This window comes from Sinocyclocheilus grahami, unplaced genomic scaffold (assembly GCF_001515645.1).
Source record: "Sinocyclocheilus grahami isolate Dianchi unplaced genomic scaffold, SAMN03320097.WGS_v1.1 scaffold272.1, whole genome shotgun sequence".
Lineage (NCBI taxonomy): Eukaryota > Metazoa > Chordata > Actinopteri > Cypriniformes > Cyprinidae > Sinocyclocheilus > Sinocyclocheilus grahami.
The window spans coordinates 106,340-131,011 of record NW_015505451.1 but is presented as its reverse complement, the minus strand read 5'-3'; the positions used below and the strand labels follow the sequence as shown (position 1 = coordinate 131,011).

General features: G+C 40.6%; 1 protein-coding gene across 1 annotated transcript in view; it reads right to left on the bottom strand.

The window, feature by feature from the left end:
• The window catches only part of LOC107599816 (ELAV-like protein 4), a 75,596-nt gene that overhangs the window by 31,577 nt on the left and 19,347 nt on the right, over positions 1-24,672 (bottom strand). The window contains exons 2-3 of the mRNA XM_016291506.1: positions 11,942-12,028; positions 7,243-7,483 (exon numbers count right to left, since the gene is read on the bottom strand). Coding sequence (XP_016146992.1) covers positions 7,243-7,483; positions 11,942-12,028 — 328 coding nt within the window. The remainder of the gene's footprint in view (positions 1-7,242; positions 7,484-11,941; positions 12,029-24,672) is intronic.

Here is a 24,672-nt window from a genome sequence, read left to right as displayed (position 1 = left end):
AGGCAAAAAGAAAGGAAGGACGAAAATCCATTTCAATTTGTCAAAACAAATGTATCACTGCTGCTGCTTGCTTGACATTCTTCTCCTTGTTGCAACAGCATCTTGGGACAGGGACATGTCTCTGCAGTAAAAGACATATCAAAGACATTTTTGCTCCTTTTTTATGTAGTATATAAATACACAGTTGCATCACTGAGGTCATGACGGCTTGTGTAATACCGGAAGATGACAAGTACGACCGACTTTAAGGCTTCTTTTTAATTAGCTTAGTGATCTTCCATCCAAAGAGACCAAAGCTGACTGAAGTGTAATTAGATAATGTAAGGTGCAATGAGATAATCTAAATTCTTAATGCTGTTTATCGTTGCATCTAATACCCTTAATTCGACCCATTTGTACATAAAACACTTAAGGGATGCCTAAGTGCTCTCTCCCAGACAAAAGCATCATTCTGATTGGATTTGCATTAGAGATTCATATTTCGCTAAGAGGTTGTGTAAAACCATTAGCTTACCTCACCTTGCGCAAACTTAAGGCCTTTTTCCTTGCGTACCTACTTGCTGTGTATTTCACTGTGTGTTTTACAATATTGTACGTCTACTTACAGATATGGAAAATGATATAGAAGCCGCATCAGAGTGAAAAATGATAAAGGTAATTGACAGATGTTTCAAATAAGATATTAACTTCCATTACGGGAAACTAAAGCTCATTCTGAAATTTGTGTGTTCTGTTTTCTGGAGAAGCGAAGAACTTTCTACAGAGTTCAGCAGACACCGATGCCGTGAGGTCCGACACACTGGTAATGTCAGACAATTTTATCATCTACCAAATGTCTATACCAGCTCACTCCCTAATATACACTCTTAAAAATAAAGGTGATTCACGATGCCATAGAAGAACATTTTTGTCTAAATGGTTCCATAAAGAACCTTTCTAAGAAAGAGACGGTTCTTTAAAGAACCTTTGACGGAATGGTTCTTTGTGGAACCAAAAATGGTTCTTCAATGGCAGCGCTGTGAAGAACCTTTTAAGCACCTTTATTTTTAAGAGTGTACCCTATACTGTAAAACTGTGCGTCTGTATTTTGCTGTGCCAGGCTGGCGACAGCTGGAAGACACAGGAATCTCCCGCCCCCGTTCCCCCACTCTGCTGTGCCGGAGCCTGCGGCGTGTTGGCGTGTAGCCTGCAGTGTGTGGGCTGTCTGGGAGGATTGTGCATGTGGAAACGAAAGGAGCCCCTGTAAATCTGGGACACCCCAACGAAGCGACGTCAGACCCCGCATATTAGATGACAACACTGGCAGCCACCCCAGGGAACGCTGAGATCCCACGCTCTCTTGGAACTGCTGGAGCTGCATGGAGCCAGTGGCTAATGCCAAACTAACCGCAAGGTAATGTTTGTGACTAACCTCAGCAGCACTTCGTGGGCTAGTAAAATTGCTAGGGAAAACATGAACAATAAAGTTTGCAGTACAACTTAGAAAGAGCATTAATAGAAATCTTGGCTGGATTTCAGAGAATTTGTTGCCATTTAAGCTACATTCTGGATCATATGGATAAATACTGACTCATTCAGTTTAAGCAAAGCTCTAAATATTTTGTGGTTGTTTTTTTAACCTTTCAGCCATTTATATAAATTGGTATTGAGAGGACAGGAAATGATGAAGGAAATGGGGGGATAAGTTCGTGAAATGATGCGAACCAGATTTGAACGGGTTCTCCTATTTAATTCCTGAAACTTCAATTCAGTTTCTCAATTTGAATTAAGGTAGCAAACAGGATGCAGAATTTCCATTTGAATTTGAAAGTAAAATAGTAGAATGGAAATTTACACAATTGTGTTTAACTAAAAAGGACAATTCTAAAAAGCCTTTAAAGTTCAAGATGCCACCTAGGTAATATTTCATCATATTTAATATACTACCTTTTGTGGAACAGGGTGGAAGGCCAATTAATTTCCCAGAATGCATTGCCTGTTTTGAATTTCTTTGAATTGCAATTCAGCAATTTCCTCTTCCTGTCATTCCAATTCAAAGTCATACTCAAAAACGCTAAAAGGAAGCCAAATCTTGAATTCTGAATTTTGCCCAACCTAGTGTTGGTGCACAAGAGCTAACCACAAGGCCACGGCTCAAACACACGTACATGATTGCTTAAAGGATGTCAGCAGCAATTGGAGAGATAAAAGAGAGAAAATAAAGTCTGCTTTCCCCATGCACATTTTTTATAACCCAATACAGGGTAAATAGCCTTCTTTGGAGGAAAAAAAACCTAAACAGAAGGTGATTGGTTTATTCCTGTGCTCATGTTTGTCAGCGGCTTTGGGATGGTGACAAAAAGTTCATTGTCAAACAATGTAAATGAGGTCTGAATGTTTTACCCTGAATGACAACCTATCATTTACTTTGTTTACTCCAGGCTGAATGCGGAACACATCACGACACTGAATTATGTGAGGAAGTGTGTGTTCCCTGCAATCACTACGCTTGTTAATCCCTGCTATTCTATCAGACTTCTCCCCCAATACCCTGTACAATTTTGCCATTTAGATGGCGTGTTGCATGTGTTGGGCTGTTTTAATTCGGCATTATGCTGTTTTTAACAGGAAATGACAAAACATGGAAAGCCATTGATGTTTTATTTCAACAGCATCAGATAAACACGGCGAATGTTTGACATGGAGGTTTTCCACACGTTCACAGCAGTCTAACACTTACCGAGGTGTTTCAAACCTCAACGTGCTTTTGCAAACATCAAGCACAATGAATTTTTCATGCCACTACATCTGCTTTTCCCTGCAGTTTTTCATCAGCATGATGGTGAGAGTTCCAGCACATCTGCGAAGGAATGGTAAGATGTCTTTCTGGCTTTAAATCACATGCCGTCGTTAATTTGCTAGCGGGAGGAGCAAGCTGCTCTCTGGTCAGTATAGTGACAGAAGTCATATATGGCTCCGTATCCATGTCGGCTCAGCTTGACGCTAAGGTTAGCACGTGCTACGCTTGGCAGCAAACAGAGGACACCACGTTCGGGTCAGCAGCGTGACAGATGGTTGGGTGCTTGGCGTGCGAGTGGGTTGTGTACCTGAACAAGCAGTCGCACAAAGCAGCTTTGATGTAAGCTACATATGTGTTAAACACAGAGCGAACTGATAGCAGCACCGCCGCCTGTGCCAATCCATTAAATACCAACAATGGCATCTGCGGATTGGGGAAAATAAGGAAGCAAAATGGCAGGAGACAAAGCAGGCTGGGTGCGATAGCATGTGCCGCTTGCTTTTCTGCTACACAGGGAGAGGCCTAAACTGCAGGGGGCTGGTGCGAGGGGGGTTGGCGCTGTTTCTCAGAAGCCATTTTTAATCGTGCGGTAATTATTTACTGCTTGAAGAATATGAACAGAAGATTATCTGCAGTCGCTCTTTTTCCCCCTTCTCCTCATCAGATGGAAAATCACAGACGCAATCAATTCACGGCCCTGCCTGAGTGTCTTTTTTTCTGCCGTATCATTATAAACACAATTGTGTTCATTTTCACGCAGAAAAGGATCCGCTGAGCCCGAGAACCTGACAAGTGTCCAGTTCTTTTCCCCTTTTGAACCGCTGCTCAATCAGTCTTTTCCATTTTGATTTGTGCTGATAGCCAGAAGTGTTAACACTTTCTTAATGTATTCCATTAAAAGTTTCCATTCAATATGATTCCTGGCTCACAAGAAAATCACCATTACTCCCTATGGGCTCTGTGTTTATCTTAACTATTAGCAGCGAACGAGGTGTTGCTGAGGTAGCAACACTGGGCTGGGGATGTGTTCATTTAGAGTAGGGGATTTTCAGCCTGATTCAAACCTTTAAAAACAATGGCTTTCCACTAAGTTAGCAGCATCGCCATCTGCTTTATTCGGCATCTCGACACAATACTTGCGGTAATGACTTCTGAAATGCTTTCCCCACTGAGAGGAATGTGATAAAGCCGTTTCTGCTGACAGTTTACATAATCGCTGATAAATATTGGCCCACTGAAATAAATTATTCTTAGAATTACTTGTGCAATGAATCAACAAAAATACAGGGATGTGTTTTTTTGTGTGTTTTGTCAATAAATGAAACAAATGTGTATTCTTCAACTATGGGGACTTATGTGTCAGAGGAATGACATTATTTCTATTAAAACGTAAGGTTATTTTCAGTTTTTTGTTATATAATGATCATATTTGATTTTTTTTTTTGGGGGGGGGAAACCCTACTATGCCTTCATTATTTATTTTTGCTATTTTTCCAAATACCCTTTTATGTACAGATTTTGTTATTTTACCCTTGCTCAGACCCAGACTTTCAATCATGAACTATGAAAGTCCACCATAAAAATTTACATTTATTTTTATTTGTATTTCTCTTTTGAATAGACTATTTTTATTTATTTTTAGATACCAATCAAGCACATATACCATGAAATATTTAACAATGTGTATTTAGGACATGTCAAATGTTAGCTATAAAATTAGCTTCAGCAAAACAAAGGCTGACCAATTTAATTCCAAAAGGTTTAAAATATAATTTCAATCGAATGATTGTTTGAGATGAGGGAAATGACACATTGATGCATGTATTTCAACTTTTAAACAACTCTGTTGTTAGCAGACTAGTTTGTATAGCGAGTTTTACATTTTAAAAAGGCCACAGGGCCTTAGAGTGCCCATAGTTGACGAAACATCCATATGTGTATGACTACATTGAATAAAAGATTGAACCTCAGGTCTCCGGTGTATTGCACGTACAGCTAGAGGTCAGAAAGAAGGTGATGAGAGAGCATGCGTGTATGTAAAAGTGCAAGGAGAGGAAAGAGAAGGACGGATAAACAATCTGGGGTGGCACTTTGGCAAGCGACAGTAACCCACGCTTGACAGGGCAAGAGAACAGTAGCCGTGGCAAACAGTACATCACTGCATTGCGTCTCATCAAAGCTGACGGGAGTGGGGGAAGGAAAAAAAGGGAAAAGAAGAAGCCTGTCTATTATGTGCAAAGGCCCAAAGCTTCTCACCTTGTCTCTCTCTAGCTTTTCAACTGCCATGTAAAAGGCTCTCTTGTACGTCAAAATTCTTTGAAAAGCTGAGAAGTGACTTCGCATCGACGTCCATACCCTATAGATTAAAGCCAAGCAGAGAGCTCAGGAAGGTTGCGCTGGTCAAATATTATGACATGGAGGTTCAGATACAATCTCTGATGTCCCGCAATCTATTTTGAACCCCAGACAGCAACTAATGACGGCAGCAGACAGAACTCGCAGCCTAGCTCGCTCTGCTTTTACAATGATCAAGAAGCGATTTGTTAGCTTAAAATTCTGAACTGGGAAATTGCACCCCTGGGATCCCAGAGCAAAGAGTGCAGTACAGGGAAGAGTCGTATTTGTGATGCACTATGTGTTCCTGAGCCAGAACAAGGCCAGAGCGGTAAGACAGTGAGTGATCCTGATTAACGTTATATTTTCACAACCGGCAATTTAATAAAACATGTTCTATTTAGTGTATGCAAGGATATCCCAAGACTTCAGTGAATTTCCCACATGTAAAGACTGAAAAAAGGAGCATGTGTCAACTCTCATGACGACGATTCTAATGACGATTCTCTTGCCCGACCATCTGACTGCCTGGCAATCAAATCCTACAAAACCTGTGGTCAGGAGCCAAGAGTTTCTCTCTCTCCCCTTTTGTCTAAAAACCAGTGGCTTTAGGCCTGGCCCTGTTTTAATGAGATTATCCAGAGCGAAGTGTCACTAAGTAGGATATAAAATGGAGGCCATTATCTGGCATTATTTCTGAGCAGCCTCCCCATCCATCTGCTTACCACCCACATAGTCACTACGGTGGGATTAGAACTCTGATTAGCAGGGGAGTGCTGCTTAAACACCTCTATGTCCTCTTTCTCTCTCCTCCTTTTCTCTGGGCACTGTAAACAAAACAATAGCCCCAAAATGAATTGCCCTGAAACGGCAGTCTGACCTGCTACAACTGCATCAAACAGAACTTTTAATTTGATTTGTCTTATTTGTCCCATTTCTTTATGTGAAGATACATGGTTGTTGATTTTGGACAGACCTTCAAAATGCTGAATTTTCTAAAATGTCTAATAAATTTAATTTTTATCATGATTTCGGTTTAATTATTATAATTTATGACATTTTGTATTTTTTAACATACAGTATTAATATATACACACAAATCATGAATGAATATATAATGCATTAATAACTGTGTATGTGTATATATATAGGGCAACAGTCCAGTTCTTCTTCTCCTTAGCCCAGGTAAGACGCCTCTGACGTTGTCTGTGGTTCAGGAGTGGCTTAACAAGAGGAATACGACAACTGTAGCCAAATTCTTTGACACGTCTGTGTGTTGTGGCTAGGGCTGTCGCGATAACCGCAATATCGCAATACCGCGCTATTGACGAACAAACCGCAGAGGAATGCAAGCAACCTCGATTTTTCCGTGTTTTATTTTTTCGTAAGGTTATGCCCTTCTCGTTTTACACTTCATGCATGTGGACTGAATATTAAACAAGTTAGTAATGATAACATAATGTGTACTATGCTGATTTGTACAGAGGCTCCGTAGATTTGCACTTAACAAGCCTAAACAGACAGTGAGAGAGAGATCGACTGAGCACGTGCGATTACTTGTGTCTGTCCTCCAGGCCGAGTCATATATATTTGTGAAAATAGGTTGTCATGTTCAAGGAAAGCGTTTTGAGTTGATTAGCTGATTGGCATGTCACCATATTCTAATTTGTTGAGATAGTGAATTGGTGGGTTTTTGTTAAATGTGAGCCAAAATCATCACAATTAAAAGAACCAAAGACTTAAACTACTTCAGTCTGTGTGCATTGAATTTATTTAATACACAAGTTTCACAATTTGAGTTGAATTACTGAAATACATGAACTTTTCCACGACATTCTAATTTATTGAGATGCACCTATATATATATATATATATATATATATATATATATATGATCTATTCACTCTTTTCTCAACAGCTATTATTTAAATATGCAATTAATTTCTTGCAATTCATTTCATTAACATTTTTAATCAATTGAGAGCTGGGTTAAAAGTTAATGACTCTTCCTTCCAAAGTTTTTCTTTTTAACCTATAATACCCAAGACATTGTGTCTCTTCTGTCTTCACTTGACACAGTTCATTATGCAAATCAAATGCATAATGCTTTTTTCTGCCCTTATTAGTACCTGTGATTTTGTCTCGAACCAGCTTGCAGGACTCAATCTCGCCAATGCTGCCGAAGAGGCTGCGGAACTCTTCCTGGGTCATGTTCTGGGGCAAGTAGTTGACAATGAGGTTTGTCTTGCTGTCGTCATTAGAGCCGCCAGTCTGCATGGGCGAGGGGCAGCTGCGGCTGTTGCTGGAGGGCCCGTTGGCCGTGGCGGAGTTCGGCCCATTCGTCACCTGAGGCTCCATGTTGCTGATTATCTGCAGACAAAAGAAGGGTTAAAGATTGTGGCATCTGAAAAGTAAGCAGTTCAGTAAACAGCATATTTTAGTATTGACATATCTGATTTCCTATATATTGAGTACTTAATCATTTAAATAAAATTTGTGGAAGTTACTGACATGTCAGATAAAGGGGTTTGGAATAATCTGGTGTAGCTGCGAAACCTCACAGACTGACTCTAAATAATACAATGCATGACACACTTACTGAAAAACTGTTTATGCATCTCTAGACTTTCAGTAGCTTTCTTCCACCCTCCCTCCCCCTCACCCCATCACTGATATTTTTGAGTTTAGCTGTGCGTTTTGATGGTTGGCTCAACTTGACAGGGTAACAATGTGAGCCCTTCAGCGTGGAGCGACTGTCATGGCGAACAGCATTTGCCACTGGTTTAGCCGTGCGCTTTTAAGAGCAGGTGTTTGAAGAGAAGCTTGCTGGCCCTGGGGAAGTAGGAACAGAGGCCCCAGTCTGTGCTGCTTTTCAGCCTCAAACTTTTTATTTCAAGATTGTTCCACACCGCTGCTAAATGTATTCACACATTTGCATGAAGGATGTTTATGTGTGAGCTCATGTGTGTTTAATTTTGTCACCCGACTCTATTTGAGGGGGCTGGGTGACATCTAGAATAGTGTCATATTCTGACTGTCATGAAGGTGGAAGATATGTGCGTGAGGGAGAGTGTGTGAGAGTGCAGATTAGGGGGCAAATCTTCATGGTTGTGAAAGCAACACGCCATGACATCTTCTCAGGGGAAGAAAAAGTAACTATGTCGATCAGTGGTGTATGTTGAAAACAAAATTTCATTTTACACCTTTTATAACACTAGCCTGACCTTTTCTAACTGTCTGGATAGCCATGGTGAAGCCTAAAACGGTGTCCTAACCAGACATGATGTGACAAAGCAACACTACATTTGTTTTTTTTTCATATTGGGTAGCACCGCCGCCATGCTGAAATATTATTGGACCAAAATTTTGCTTCTCATGCATAATAAACATGGAGCAAGAGTGACTGAAAGAGGAGGAATTTAAGTAAATATTCATCTGATTGGCTATGGATTTTTTTGCAGTCAGTGTGGACAGAAAAATTGCAAGTTGCTCTAATATTGTCACGTTGAGTCTGGTTAGGACATGGTGTAATGACAGTTCCATTGCGTGCTGTTTGTTTTACAGCGTCAGTCTTTTAGGAACATTCAACAAGGTTTTTCCACTGTCAGACAAAATCTCAGATCAAAAAGAGGATAGAAGGAAAAAACTCTAAAAAATAAACAAAAGAATTAAAACAGCAAGCATGACCTGATTATAGCTCGTTCTAAGCTGATTCTGTAAGTCAACCATGTTTAATATTCATTTTCTCTTCCTCTCTGACTGGATGTAGCGTAATTCAGATCAAGATCTGCACTGAGAGGGTGAAGGAAAAGCGCTAATGTTTCCTGCTGATAGATTCAAGAGTGGAAAATAATAGAGATGAGGATCAAAGTGGGCATATTTAGAAAGGTTAACAATTTTCCCCCATCTGACACCACGCTAGTGTTTGCACTTGGAGTATTTTTGAGAATAAAGCTAAAAACAAAGCTATTCAGTTGTGTATGGTACGAAGCCATCACAAATAACTGCAGCATTTCTCTGCTCCCCTAAATGTCTAATCTATTTACTTCCTTAACGCATATATATATATATATATATATATATGTGTGTGTGTGTATGTGTATATGTATATGTATATGTATATATATATATATATGTATATATATGCGTGTGTGTATTTATTTAAGTTACACTCTGATTCTGTAAAATGGTTACAAAAAGGGCAGATGCAGTTGCATTCTCCCTTTTTGTGGATCAATTGCTGTGCCTCCATTTTTTAGTCTTTGTATACGTTCACATTTTTTCGATGTGACAAATAGAAAAAAAGCTGCCGGCAGCCCATAGGAGGCTCATCTGCAAAGCTCTCAGGATATGCATGTAAATGGATCCTGTTCCACACTTGCAGCAAAAGAGGGATGGAGTGACACAAAGGGACAAAATAGCCAACGCCACAGCAGGTCTTGATTGATGTGTGTGTGTATGTTTATTTCTTGGTGTTTTTATGTGTGCATGAAAAAGGGGAGACTTATTAAGTCTGTTTGCAGCTCCTGCTGTGCACTGTTCTTTCAGTGAAAAAAAAAGAAAAAAGAAATGCTCAAACCTCATGGGATGAGAGCTTTGAATATTCCAGAGAAGGAACAGATGAAAGTGGACACCTTTCATTCTGATTCCAGGGACCTGTTGTGTCTCGATGGCCAATTAAAGACCTGTCTTTCCTTTGTAATCCCTTCACTAGCTCTTATATGCTGTCTTATTATTTTCCTGTAGATGAAATCCCCTCGTTGTCATATTGAGAAGGGTAATTGTTCCTTTACACACTTACTATTGCTGGACATTTGCCCTAGCTGCTGACAGGGGTCAGTGTAGTGACTTTTCTTTATTTTCCCTCTTTTCTCTTAACTACTGTTCCTGAGTAGTTAAAGATTAGATTTGAATGCAAAATTCAAATAGACAAAACAAAGAAACTCTTTGCTTCATGTTGCCTAGAAATCTGTCAATAATTTAATCAGGTGCTGATATACAACACTGGGAATTTTTACTGATTGTGATTTGTTTCAGGTTTTATCATTGTGCCAGTAGGTGGTGAGAATTGACTGTCTTTATGAGTGATTCGTGAGTCATTTGGTCAACTGATTCATTTAAAAACGCCGAGTAATATAGGAACAAATCATTGAACTGTATATGTTTGTCATTATTTCATTCACTCAAGCGATTTGTTCAAAAAAACGTTTCTGTTAAATAACTTTATTAAAATATTATTAGAATGTTACATATATTAAATTAGGCTATTATATATTTGTAATACATATTTTTTCAAACATTTTTTAACAACTTAATTCATGAAGTGTTATATTTTGAGTAGAGTACTTGAACCCTGTTATATTGTATATTTTATCTCAGGTTGTATGCTTTATTGACCAATCAACATCTACAATTTTAACTATCCATTTTATTATATACATGTTAAATAGAATAGCTTTTGGGCCTGTAAACAAACTCAAACACATAAAAGGGCAGAAAGCATCTATGATTAGCTAAAGAACTTCTCTGACTCTCTTTTTTTCTGTTTACAGCAAGGTTAGCATGGACCATTTAGCATGGAGGTCACTTGCTAGCTGAACAACTGCTATTGATATTGAGAATGCTAACAGATAACTTTCTCCAGGTTTTGAAGAGCCTAGGTCTGTCACAAAAACAGGCGTGATTTCAGCGTTAAGTAATAGGGACATTTAATGTGTGGCATTAAAAATGTGCCTACTGCACCTTCAACTGGGATAGTACAGTATACACTTTAGTTGTTTGGATGCTAGCTAAGGCAGAGCCTAGCTGGCTGTATCTGTTTGTGCTGTAGCTGTAGTCGGCAGGGAGACAGTTAGACAGACAGACAGGCAAGGCGAGCAGACAGGCAGACATGCTAAGCCATCACAAAAGCCTTGGTGTCAGCCGGGGGACAGACATCATCTTCCCTTTGATTCAACTGAACAGTAGCCCCAGATTACACTCCTTTATTTTTTTCAAACGCAATGGCAGATATGCCGACTGTTTCTGAACGCTGCTCGGCCCGGCTCAGGCAACGAGTGAGCGTGTGTGTGTATGAATGCAGGAAGGAAGAAGCTCTGCCACTCTGTCTTACATAAGTGCCTCAGAGGATGTCAAGACGGGGATAAAAATATAGGTTCAACCAGTCCGATGTCCCTGAGTCATGCAGAGCCAGAGGTGTGTGTTTGTGTGTTCACAGCACTGCAGGTAGATGCATTTCGGTGTGTGTCGCTGATACCTGCCATTTCAACACGGCACTTTAATAGCCTTATTAGCTAAGATGATAAAATGTCAGGCTTCTATTCTGATGTGTGTTTTTACTGGTAATGCTCTCCAGTTATTACCGGAGCCTTCTGATGCTAGCACTCCCTCCTATAGATGTCTACTCTTTATGTGGTCCTGTAATGGCTAAATCTATGAGAAAACAACAGTAGTAATGATCTTCAGGTTCAAGTATAAGAGGAAAATTTTTTTTTCTTGCAATCCAAATACAAAATTAATATTTTTTACATACTTAAGTGATTCCTTAATCATATATGCAGTATTTTTCTAGTAGCACAAGACATTGAAATGTTACACATACATTATACATATTGACAATACAACACCCATCTATAATATGTTATCAGGTAACACCCCTAATAACAATTACAGTAATAATACTAATAATAACTTTAATTTAAAAGGTATTATTACGCCTGTTTCACTCTACCCCTGCGCACACCCTCCCTCTCATAGCACAACTTCATAGCAACAATATAGCTATTAATGTGGTTAAAAATGGTGGTTAGTGGGCAGAAGTCTCCTTACCATCTTTGGCTGTGTCAGCAATCCCTTCTCAGCCCAGCCCTGGAGCTGCGGCAGGTCTGCCTGACGCCACTGAGTCTCTGTCGATCCCTACAGGAGGGGGGCAGGGTCAATATTCAAACATGCCCATTTTCTCCATACCAAACAAACACTCCTGACGGTCTCCAGGCACACTAAAACACACAGGTGGCTTTGATTTGGACTTGAAAAACACAATAGTTTGAATTTAATATATGCTATAATGGAAATGGGTGCTATAGGTGCATGCGAAGAACGGATGAAATATGGAATGGCCTATTCGCTGACGAAACTGAAGTATTTTTTCACGCTCCAGGCCATAGACAAATTTGTGTAGGATATAGAAACTGCAAGTTGTGAAAAACAGCAAGCCTCCGACTGTAGATTTAATATCATGGGTTTTCCGACAAATCCAGCTACGTAAACAAGACCTTAGAGGACCAATACCGAGGCTGCCGCAATCACAGCTTGAGCCGTGGAGCTAACAGCGAAAACAGCCAATTTAGTAAAAGAGGGAGACTCTGAGCGTGACCTTTCCGTTGGATGGATGGAATAGAGGAGGAGTGTAATAGGAGGCATCCAGCACTACATGATGGAGGAGACACTTCTGCATCGGAAGGGATGGAGGGGGGCTGGTGAGAGTGGCTCGGCGTCCTCTGCAGATCTTTAAAACGTTCGCGTAAGCGCCCAGGTGTCGGGATCTAGAGAAAAATGGACTGTCAGCGGAGGAGGGAGAGAAGAGAGGGATGGGGTGGGCAGGTGGATTGCTGACAGCTCTTGGTGTAGTGTTATCTGGGGCATGGGTCTGTAATTTAAAAAAGAGACTCATGGGATTTATTTATTTTTTAATCTCATGTGCCACCTCGGTTTTAGTTTTAGTGAGGACCGCAGGGTGTAACAAAACACTTTTATTGTTCTGGTGATGAAACATCAGTGTACATTCAGCTTAAATGTGATGTGTATTTGTTCTCTAATGAAACAACATATCTGCATTAACCAATCCAGAGCTGTAGATCCACATGCTGAATCATTCAAAAAACAAGAAGCGGGATGACAGCCAAATGATGCATCAGAATTTTGGTGCATCATTCACAGTAAGGTTTAAAAAGTGCTCACTGTTACTCTGGTTACAGAGGACAGATCAATGTCCGCGGGCGACAGAAGGGAGAGGACAGACTATAAATGAATTCATCTTCTGTTTTCACTGACCTTTTCTCAAAGCTCACAGGAATCAAAAATGGAATACGTAACAATGGAGAAATAGCTTTTTGTTCTCTTTCTCTCTCGGTCTTATTTTCTCTCTCTTCCTTCTTTTTCTACATTTCTTTTGTTGAGAATATAAAACTACTCAACTGCTGTTGTTCATAGCAATTAAACAATGCCAGCAAACACGTAAATTAAATTAACGCTTGTTTCTTTAAATCATTTGTCAGATGTGCTAGAAGTGCAGTTTATAGGATGTAAGGAAAGCAGTCTGAAGACATTTCCCTTGATATATACTTCTTAGATTAACTTTTTGACTCTCTCTCTTTCGCTCTCTCACACACATAAACAGAAACACACACACTAAATGTAGATGCTCAAAAATATACTGATGAGCCTTTTTTCTTCTACAAAATATCTACCAATATTAAATACCCCATGAAATCTAAATGAGAGTTTTGTGGTATTAGTCTACTATGTATGTTAGCTTTGAGGCCATCTATATGCTAATGTTCTCCTAAACATTGACAAAATGACTTTTAGCAGATATACGCATTTAAAAATATCTTTCTCTTCAGGGAAAATGTACTGATAATGTTGATGATATAACATGTTATAAAACATTCCTAGGCTAATACGTTAACACATCAGAAAACTACAGTTGACGAACGACTTCATGGGGTTTTAGCTTAGCATACAGTAAGTCCGCCATTACCTTAACCACAGTAGCCAAGGCAAAAATAAATAAGTAAATAAATAAAATAAAACAGAGATGTCACCTCACACTCTGAAATCAAAAAAGTCTCCCACGATTTTCTTTTCCGCTTATGTAATGGTCAATAAATCAGCCACTTCATCCATGGTTGTTTGACATTATTGGTCAAACAACCCGTACTTAACCCAAACAGGAGCCACGCTGGACTCGGAAGCATCTCGCACAATCATTTCCACGCACCTACAGCCTGTATCCCACAACCTTGCGGCGGATAATTGACATCACAGAGGCGCTGTTAAAACTGAGAGTGCCTGCCACAAAATGGAGGTCACCCTCAGCGGCTATATATATGTGAATGTATGATCTTGCTGTTTTTGCCACACACACTCATGGGGTTCAAAGCCAAAGAAAGGAGGATTTCATCTTGTTCTTCCACTATATTTTCTGTTTACTCATACCTCTCAGGTAGATGTAGCCAGGGAATAACCTTTTCCTTCAATCACTTTTTAGCTCATTTTACAAAACAGCATGACTCTAGTAAGTAACCCTAGATTAAATCCCCTAAAAAAATTTCTGATTGAGAAATAAACAAATTTGTACTTAATAGAGTCTCCAGGCTGAGGGTACAAGTCACCTTAATGTTCGCAGAGGTCGCTGCACTTGCCTGAGACTCCAACCCTCCTGTGCACTGAACTGCTGGAGGGGATGTGAGCTGTCAGAACCCATTCAGGTATGCAGCTTCACACATTTCTTGTATCTTAACGTCAGGTCAGTAAAGCTCTCTGTGTGTATTGATTTTTATTTTTCTCTCCCCGTGTTTTGCGTGGGCTCCCCTCCTCAGTGGGACACCTCCTCCAGAGCCCTCGGGTCAGACTGCCACTCCGACAGATCAATCAGGGCAGTAATGTGGGACGGCATGCGCCAAGACTGCTCCGCTCCGTCACCATCGATCCGCATCTACTTTACCAAATGGATTTTTGCTTCTCCGCCCTCCCTCCCTTCTCTCATTGAGTACCTCTCTCTCCCTCTTATTCTTCCTCTGAGGGACTTCGAATAATAAATGCCTCAATATAAAAGCAATTTTTCATTTAACTTTTGCTTGACACATTTTCTCCTTCCCTTTCTAGATGAAATCTGGTTTTATGTTACGCCGGATCGATAAAAGCTTCCAAGGCGGTTCTCCCATAGTTTCTCTGCCTTTCTCCCCTGGGTGATGGAGATGGGCCTGGTCCAGCCAGGACGTTAGCGGATAGCAGAGGACCACACCCTGATCACATTACCCCGTCATTAAAGCGAGCCTCATTTGATCAGTAATGAAGGCTGCTGTTCATTTGGCCCATGCCTCATGTTCTTTTTTAGCGTCTGTTTCTCAGAGATGGGTTCCTTGCTCCCGTCTAAGAGTCCAATGAATATCTCAGAAGAATTACTCTGACCTTTTGCCGTTCAAAGGCGGGATTCACTTCCTGGGGTGACTCAGGGTGACTGTATAATGACAGGTCTGTGGAGTAATAGGCGAGGATGAATACAGGCCACTGCAGAAACATAAACACTCGAATGCTGAAAGCCGTGATCACAGGCATTCGCAAATTTATGATGCTTGAGCAGTTTTATGTTAATAAAGAATTAGGATTTTTAAGCAGTTCAATTTTAGGTCAGCACATTGTAAATACATTTAAAATGTTAATACGTGATTTTCCTAGCTTCAGATGATATAGCCTACAAGATATAATAAAGCATGTCTTCTCTTTTTTTAAAAACACTTTCCAGCAATTTTCTCACTTAAATGCCTGGATGATGGAGAGATGATTGATTGTCTGAGGGTTTAATTGCTTGAAACCATTATCAGAGATTTTAAATAATGAAAAATACATGGATACAGATTGACACAGCAAGCATTTGAGATTAGGTACAACATTTTGGTTCTGAATTCTAAAACTCTTGTAAGAAAAGAAAGAAAGGAAAAGGAGGATATGAAATGAAAAGAACTGGTAAGATGATGGGAGGAGAGAAATGCGAGGGTGTATGTGGGGGACAGCCGCATCAGTGACACAAACCTTGTTTTTCCTTTGGGCTACAGGTCTGGTGAAACACCTGCGTCTCTCCCTACCCACTCTCTCCAAATCTCGCAACGTTGACCTCATCAGCTGACCCCACTCTCGTTCTCTCGCTCTCTCTCTCTCTCTCTCTATCCACCGTCGTTCCTTTGCAGTCCCCCCCCCCTCTCTGGATGAATGGCTGTATTTTCTCTCAGTGCGTGGGATCTCCTTGGCCTTAAATTAACCTCTCTCGCAGATCTTCTGTGGAGACGAATTAGCGCCCAACGTGACAGTGCGGCTAATGTGTTGGTGAGGGTTCAGCAGAGTTTTCAAATAAAAAAAGGCAAAAAAAAATCTTCAATGCTGTGCTGATGAACTGCAATGCAAAAATGAATGTTTTCATGAAGTTACACAACTGCGGTACATGCTGATAAAGATTAAAAAACAAATGCGCCCATAATAGTACGAAAAGTCAAATAGAGCTGAATTTCTCGACTGCATGTTTGCGTTTTGCATTATCCACTATCTAGTCCATGCTGCCACAGGGCCGCTGGCTCCGTTAGCCGCTGGTAGCGACCCATCTCACTGACAAGGCGAGCAGAAAATTGGTGAGCATCTTGATTCAGGGATGACACTTAAATTTGTGTGGCTCCAGTGACCAGTTCTATCCTCAGGCTCCGGTTGGAAATATGAGAGAGTTTGGCCCTCTGCCTGCTCCAGCACGGCCCACAGGACTCACGTCCTTCAGGCAGTATGGGGTAAGCGGCCTACTGGGCCTGGCTTTGTGCGCATACACACACACACCCAGTGGCGTGCCACTGACATAGTCCAGCCCCTGGCCATCTCTGTGATATCTCCCTTGGACACGAACACTGCTTGTGATGCGGAGAGGCCTTCGCTATCAGACGTGAGGCTCTTGTGTCATATTAAAGCAGAGTTAACGGGGGAGTATTTGGTGGATGTGTCTTTACAATCGCTCAGATCTGTGTTACGAAACACGCTTTAGTGCAGGGCGATGATCAAAGTGAGACGGGAGTTCTTTGGGTGTGTGAGCATGTTGTCCTTGTCTGTCAACTAGCCTCGGACCACGAGTTGATTGTCAGTGACAGGCTCAGAGATACATTGCCCACCCCCACACGCTCTTTCTCTTTCACATACCCTTCCGCTCGCTCTATCTAACCCCTACACATTTTATAGATATTGCACTAGTGCCTCCCACCATCAGGGGACTTATTGCATTACAATAAAGGTGACCTTGCCATGTCTGCATGAGGACATTTCTTAGCAACACTCGGAGTGGGCGGTATGACCAAAGTATTACATCAAGGTATGAGTCATTTTAAATCACATAATGGTATATATATATCACAATATAGTTATTTTTGTTGGAAAAATATAAATAACTGACCCCTAAATACTATATACATGAACAGTTACATTAATAAAATGTTATCTATGATATGTTAGGAAAGTATTTTTAAATATATATATATATATATGTGTGTGTGTGTGTGTGTGTGTGTATGGTTGTGTATATATCACCCCACCCCACCAGTGTAAATCTATAAAATATATATAATCTTCTGACAGAATTTAAAATATTTGGGGGTTGAATTTCTAGTAAAAAATATGTTCTTATATATATATATATGTTCAAAAAATGTAAACAACATTTCTACACTGGGTCAAAAATAAACTAAACAGTTACATGTATATGAAATCTTAGTAAAGTATTATGTAATAAAAGTGTTTGATTTATACATACACACACATACAACTATGCAGTATTTTTTTGTACCGTCACAGAATGTTTGTCTTTCTACCCAGTCCTACACTGTGCAAATGAGTCTTTTCTCAGATATCTCCTCTGTCAAGCTTGTGTGTATATGTGACCTGTCACTTTAGTTGTGCAAGTGTGTCTATGTGGTTTTCTTTTACTCTGTGCATGCAGTATGCAGGCTGTGTCAGCTCCAGGTGGAGCGTTGACATGGCTGTAGGTAGCTGGCAGGTGGCAGAACAGTGCCGCACCTGCGCCAGGCAGAGAGAGAGAGAGAGAGAGAGGGAGAGAGAAAGCGCAGCCTCGTTCCTCCGTGCCCTGGAAACTATGCATACTGTGCACTCCTGAACCTCTCCGGCTAACAAGCTGCTTTACCAACTACAAATCACATTGAGGCTATATAGATGAGTTTTAAAGCTGCGCTTGGGAGCCCTTGGTGAGTATTGCAGTGATTGTGGAGAGCTGGTAAAATGAGGATGAATGTGTTTTGTTATGCAGAGTGTGAAACCCAGCTAAAGACCTTGCACCATATATTTGTCTTTTAATTATTTCTTCTGTTTAAGCTTGTCATGCAATGTTTGCTCATTATAAAGAAACATTAAAAGCTTTACAAATAGCCTGAAAGTAGATGTGTGTGTTTGTGTGTGAGGGTGCGTAAGGAAAGGAAGACGTGCACGTAAGGCAGCTAACTGCGGTCTCAAGTTCCTGAGAGGATGAGGTGGGCTTCTGAACACACATAAACACACTGAGCTTTCCTTCTCTCTCTATTTTTCACTCTAACAAACCACACACATGAGCTCTGGTTAATCCAATCTCAGCCTCCTCATCTTCCTGCAGCCTTTCTCAAAGTCCCTTTCTCCACACTCTCTCTTTTCCAAAACATCATCTCTTATTTTCCCCATTTCCATTCCAACACAACACACAATTCCTCCATCAATCTCTCTTCTCATTCCCCTGTGGTGTTTTGTTTTCCCTTACCTTCTGCATGTTTTTAACCATTTTTTCTTCACCAGCTTTGGACTTCTCTTTGCACCAACAAACACACCTAATTTTTTTGCCTCTTTTCATTCTACAGGGAAGAACTACGGTTTGACAGAACTACAGGGAAATTAAAAAGACAATCCTTTAAAACGTGAAGACTGTTTCGGTAAAAGCCAAAAAAAACAAAAAACAGATGCCCTGATATTGTAATTCTGGCTGATACAAAAAGCTGATTAATTTAATTTTACGGCTGCCGAATCTCCATTATTAAAAGTAGTATTAAAATGGTATACTATTGAAAAATAAAAATAAATAAACACTAGAAACTTATTTTAAATGCTACAAGTGAACGAGGCATCACAATAGTGTAATGTCCAGTATGAAAATATTCATTTTAAGATTTACTAATGATTACATTGAACAGTGTGAGCTGAAGTAAAAATCCAGGAAATGAGCAGACATGCAATATGGGACAATATACTGTATATCCTATAACACCTAAAAAATGTCTAATGCACTGTAAAACATTTAAAATTTCACATAAAATTTCATGTTTAATTCAGTGTGTTATGGGAAACGAGCACAAATATAATCTCTCCTCAAGTGTGCTCTTTTGAATGCCATACCAACCGTTATTACGCCACATTATGCAATTTTTTAAAACGCATCAGTCGCTTTGGTCACAAAGCTATGGGTTGTAAAGGTTTTAGAGGTTTAGATTTCTGTGTGATTGTGTGAGGCAAGCGACCTTGAGATGTCCTTTAGCATCATGGGAGGCAGGTCAGTTAATTGGCTAATGGGCGGGAGAGAAAACGCGACTGCGTTTGCAATAGTGCGAGCAAAGACTTGCCTGCTGCTGCTGTCTTTTCCTGGGGTGCAAAATGTAGATCAGAGAAATGTGCAGTTTGTGCACAGTCTCTCGAGAGCCTGCCACTCAAATCCGAACGTCTGTATGAATACCAAAACACACAAGCAGAGAGAGAGAGAGAGAGGGAGGGGGAGCCAGGAGAAGGAATGAAACAAAGAAAGTGGGATGGAGGATGAGGGAGGTCGGAAGCTAGAATGATAGGGGATAAGAGCCAGCTTGAATGACATGGGCGGTAATGCGCTTCTTTTACCTTTCTGTTTTATCTTGTGATCAACTCGAACCAACAATCACTGTTTGTGACTGAGCCTCTGGTGAACATATTATTTTATATATATATATATATATGCAATATGTATCTGGAGATGCATCTGTCAGTGTGCCAGGATGAGTGGTGTGTTGTGTTGGTAAGCAGGTTGTGTGTGCTGTGTATATTCAGCTGATTATAGTCTGTCTGTGTGTGGCACTTTGAATTTGCGCCAGAGGAATTATTATGCTTGCGCTTGTGAAGCCTGCTTGCTCCCTCTCTCCTTCTTGCTCTCTGCTCAGCTTTCTGCAAGGAAAATTAGGATGAATCAAACTGAGAAATCACTGTGGACGCCTATTAAAATTTAAACCTGAACATTTTGTTGCTATTCATGTATATTTAGCTTTGACATAATAAAAGGCCTCTTTGCGAAAGGATATTATTAAGATTATATCAGATTATTATTCATAGCACATTGTTCAATCTTAACTAAACCTTATTAATACATTAGATAAGATTTTTTTCATGTAAAGGGCATTCGATTTCCCCCAGTTTTTATTTTAGGTGATGCTCTTTCAAATGTCAGGAGACATATTGGATAATTTGTTTATGTTTCATTCGTCAGTGTATTTTTAGATATTTCTGCTCAAAATGATTTAGAACAACAAAAAAAGACACAAATGATGTCATTAATAACAATTATTGAATTATAGTAAGAGCTATGAAGTTAATGCTAATAATATAGCATCAATAATTTAATCTTGGAACATTTTGCATACTTTGCTATCTGTCTTTTGAAACACTTTTCTCCTAAGCCATTTTTGAGAAGCAAATGTTAAAGAGATCTCATTTGCGATATCTCTTTCCTATGGGCAGTTTTGATCTGAAAATCTCACAGATCAATTTTAATTGAAGCTTAAAATTTACAAGAACAATTTCTAAGGTTTTCTTCGTAGATTTACTCGCTTCTCATTTGAACACTAAGGGTAAAATTCTCCCAGAAGTGATGTGATCACAAATATGGAATGTGATGAAAGCTCACAATAGCTACTGAAATCTTCTCTGAGTTATTTAAGTCTGAATGCGAGACTTGTCTAATAAGCCCATTCTGATTTCACCTGTCAGTGTGCTCTATCCTCTCTAGAGCTGGATGTTCAGTTACCTCAGTAACTCTCAAGGCATTTTCTCTAATCAGTTGGCAGAGTGAGACTCATTCAGTAATTACATTCAGGGGTTACATTTGTGTTCTAAATCTGTCAGAGCCGTTGAAAACGATTAAGTATTAGGATACTTTTTCAAATCGCAATGAAGAGCATAGCAAATAGATTACATAGTGCTGTTTACTCTTTTAACGATGCCATGTCGAAATAGCGGTGAGAGCATAAAGACTTAAAAATGGCATCTGGCATGGATTCTAATTATAAAACTATACCGCAAAGGCTACACTTGCCAGTAATGTTATTTAGCAGATATATAAAAGACTCACGGCTATTCTGTTGTCTTTTAATCTTAAATGTAGTGTGCTAAATCCAATGGATGAGAAGTGAATCCTGTTTTGTGTGGTTGTTCTATCTATGATTGTAGAAACGGTATCTTAGCATTGCCTGTCTTGTCTAGCTTCCCTTCAATGGCCGTATTTCATGTAGCCCAGGTTATCTGATCTAATTTGTTGTGTCTTCATGAGCGGAGGAGTCCATTTACTTCTATTGTAATAAATTTATCATTGGCACATCCTCTGATTCCTTGAATATCAAAGAAATATTTGTTCTTGGACCCAACTGTCAATTTTTATTGACATTTTCTTGCGTCAAAAAAACTAAATAGCTATTTAGTCCAAGCATCTTCAAATGAATATCTTCTAATCTAGACAAAAAGTAAAAAAAAAAAAAAAAAAAAAAAAAAAAAAGTCTTTATTTTGAAAAGCAATACTGAAAGTATCTTGTGCCTGAAATATTGAAACTGAAACCTGCACAATGAACCATGTTTAAAACTCACTCAGGTGGAAGCTCTACTGCGCCACCGTCTGAGGGCTCGTTGCAAAAGCACTCCAAGGCAGTCGGTCAGATGGATGCTGCTGTTCTCCTGCAGCGGGAACCGTGAGGGTTGGATGCAGTGGTGTCACACGCTTGCAGAGCCCCAGAGTCTTCACGGCCAGAGGGGGGCAACCTGAGCCTCTACTTTAATTCTCAGAAAAATCAAGTGGCCCACTTTGACACTCAGCTGTCATGTGTAGTCACGCTGTGTGGAGAGGGGTGCAAACTCTTCCACCCAGCCATCACACATCCTGGGGCACTTTTCCCACCCCTGCTGCCCAGATTTCAGCATCTCGGCAGCTCGTCTCCTGCTCTCTCTTTCCCTCTCGGTTGTCCACCTGCGCCCTCATCCACCCCTTTTTAATATTCAGTCCAGCTTTAGCCTTATTAGCATTGATATGCAACCTTGGAGTCGGACAACAAAGGAGAAAGGCCTAAAGCAGAGTAGTGAGGCTGCTTGGAAGAGGGAGTGAAATTATGAGGAAGGATAGAGGTGAAGTAGATGTAGGGAGGATAGGATGCGAGGTGAAAGAAGAGGAGAGGCGGTGTCTACGTGGCCATAGTTCTGTGTAATGGCCATTAGGAGCGTGTGTAGCTGGGACGTCAGCACTGCGGAGGAGGAGGAGAAATGTATAGGCCTATGTGGAAGCTCTTTCCCCTTAACTTCCTCCCTCCCTCCCACACCTTATTTCCTCTCTCACTATAAGCATCGTGGACCAGCCCCCTCACTGCCCCAATGTTTTTTCTGCCTCGCAAAAACTGTGTTTCTACCTCGCTCGCACAAAAGAAAGGGAGACAGGAGGTAAGGCAGGGATTCACTGTTGGGAATCGCTTTCTTTTCAATTAGCATTTTGATTGCATGTTAAAGCCCACACACAAACAGTCAAACATTTGCCTGAAAAATGAATAATGCTGCCCACATTTAAATTTGAACGTGCACCGCTCAGATGGGGGATTTGACAGTCACTACAAGTTAGTAAATACATATATCTGTGCTGCCTCAGCCGTTCGAAACTATGCAATTATGACTTCCACCTTTATGTGATGTGTTAACGCAGGCCTAGGATTTTTCTTACCCAGCTCCATTTGTAAGCTTCGCTACTTCCCTTTCTCTCTCTCTCTTCATTTCTCTCTCTCGGGGAGAGTTGGTTCCTGGCAGGCACAGTCTCCCACTAGCCTGGTGACAGCCGGGGGAGACAGTCTCTGAGCCCTTAGTCAACAATGGACACATACACTCGCACAACACACACACAGCGCAGCATGTTTAGTGCAGCCTGCCCTACCTCTATCAGAGAAGATGGGCAAACACAGGCAGTGATCTCCAGACGTGCTTGAACACTAATGCACCGAAACACACCCTCACACACTGCCTAATAGATTCTCATGCACACGTACACACGAGGTCAGTCCCACATATTCTCATTTACAAACGTACACTCTGGCATGTACAGGCAGTTACACAACCTTCAACGTATGCATTGTCTTCTACCTAAATGTAAATTTTATACACATTTTAAAGGATTTGTTCGGGAAATCATAAAGAAAAATGATACAATCATCACATTAATCATATGAATTATACGGCTGTATCCTTTTGACAGATCAAACCGGAGCAGCGAGTGTTAAAATGAGGGTGAAAATGGAAGATGAGAGCAAAAAAAGGTGAGCATTAAGATTCAACACTGCCTCTACATCGTAAATGGGGTTTAAACCGCAGCATCTAAGAACCTGCTACACCTGTCCTTTCTCTCCTCTCCACTCTTCTCCTCAGCCTTGTTCTCAAATAAAGCTCCTCTCATCCTAAGATAAAGGGGAGGAGTAGCATGCAGAATTGAAAAAGAGGAGAACGGATAGAGAGAGACAGAGAGAGACTCCAATGCTGCCACTGCAGCTGCAGGCAGTGAGACACAGCAAGGGCAAACACACACTCACACACGCTTGTCTGCACAAAACCACCGCAACATCCTTACCATCTTAAACCCGTTCCACTCCATTTGTAAGTCGGCAGGGAGAGTTCTCGCCTATAGCCGTGCTAATGTCTCCTCACTCGGAGATCTCTCTCGGTCTCTCCTCTCTCTCTCTCTCTGTATGTGTCTCAGCGGTGGCGAGGCAGCGTGCGGCCAGCGGGAGAGAGAGTGGGCATTCCTCCTCCGAGTGAGGCTGCTTGTGAATGCACAGGCTTCGGCATGGGCTGAACGCTGCAGCCCCACTCCCTGCCCCCTCCTCATTGGTGAGGTCAGAGCAGCCCCCTCCTCCTTACTTCTCTTACTGGCTGCCTCAGCTGTCCGTCATCTGCACTACTCTGGAAAATTAACACTTTCACTCTGGCAGCCTTGTAGACGGAGGCACAGGCGCTTCGGCTAGCAGAAGCCCTTTCAGAAGCAGCACAGGCAATCAATCGCAACCGAGGTCTCAGCTTGAGTTAGAGCGGACTGATTGCACCTACAGGCATTATGGTAATAGGGTGCCTGCGCAGCACTGCTAATTAATGCAAGTTAAAAGTATGCAATGATTGCAGAGTATGTTTAAGCTTTTATATATATTCCTATATATTAAGTATATATAGGGATAATGTATAGTTAGATGGTCATTATTGCAGGTTTTATTTTGCAATGATGACCTGCCGACTTTACATTATCCTTTTTATTTCAGGGCTAAATAAATTACCAAATAGGCTAAATAAATACTTTAACATTGAATATTGGATTTAATTGAAATTATTGTGTATACTTGTTTGATGAGACAGAACATCAACATTAACATGGTAGGAAATAGCAGTCAATTATACAGTGCTGCCCTTGACAACAGTTATTATTTGGAAATATTCGACCACTCTGACTACATTGTCAAATATATATA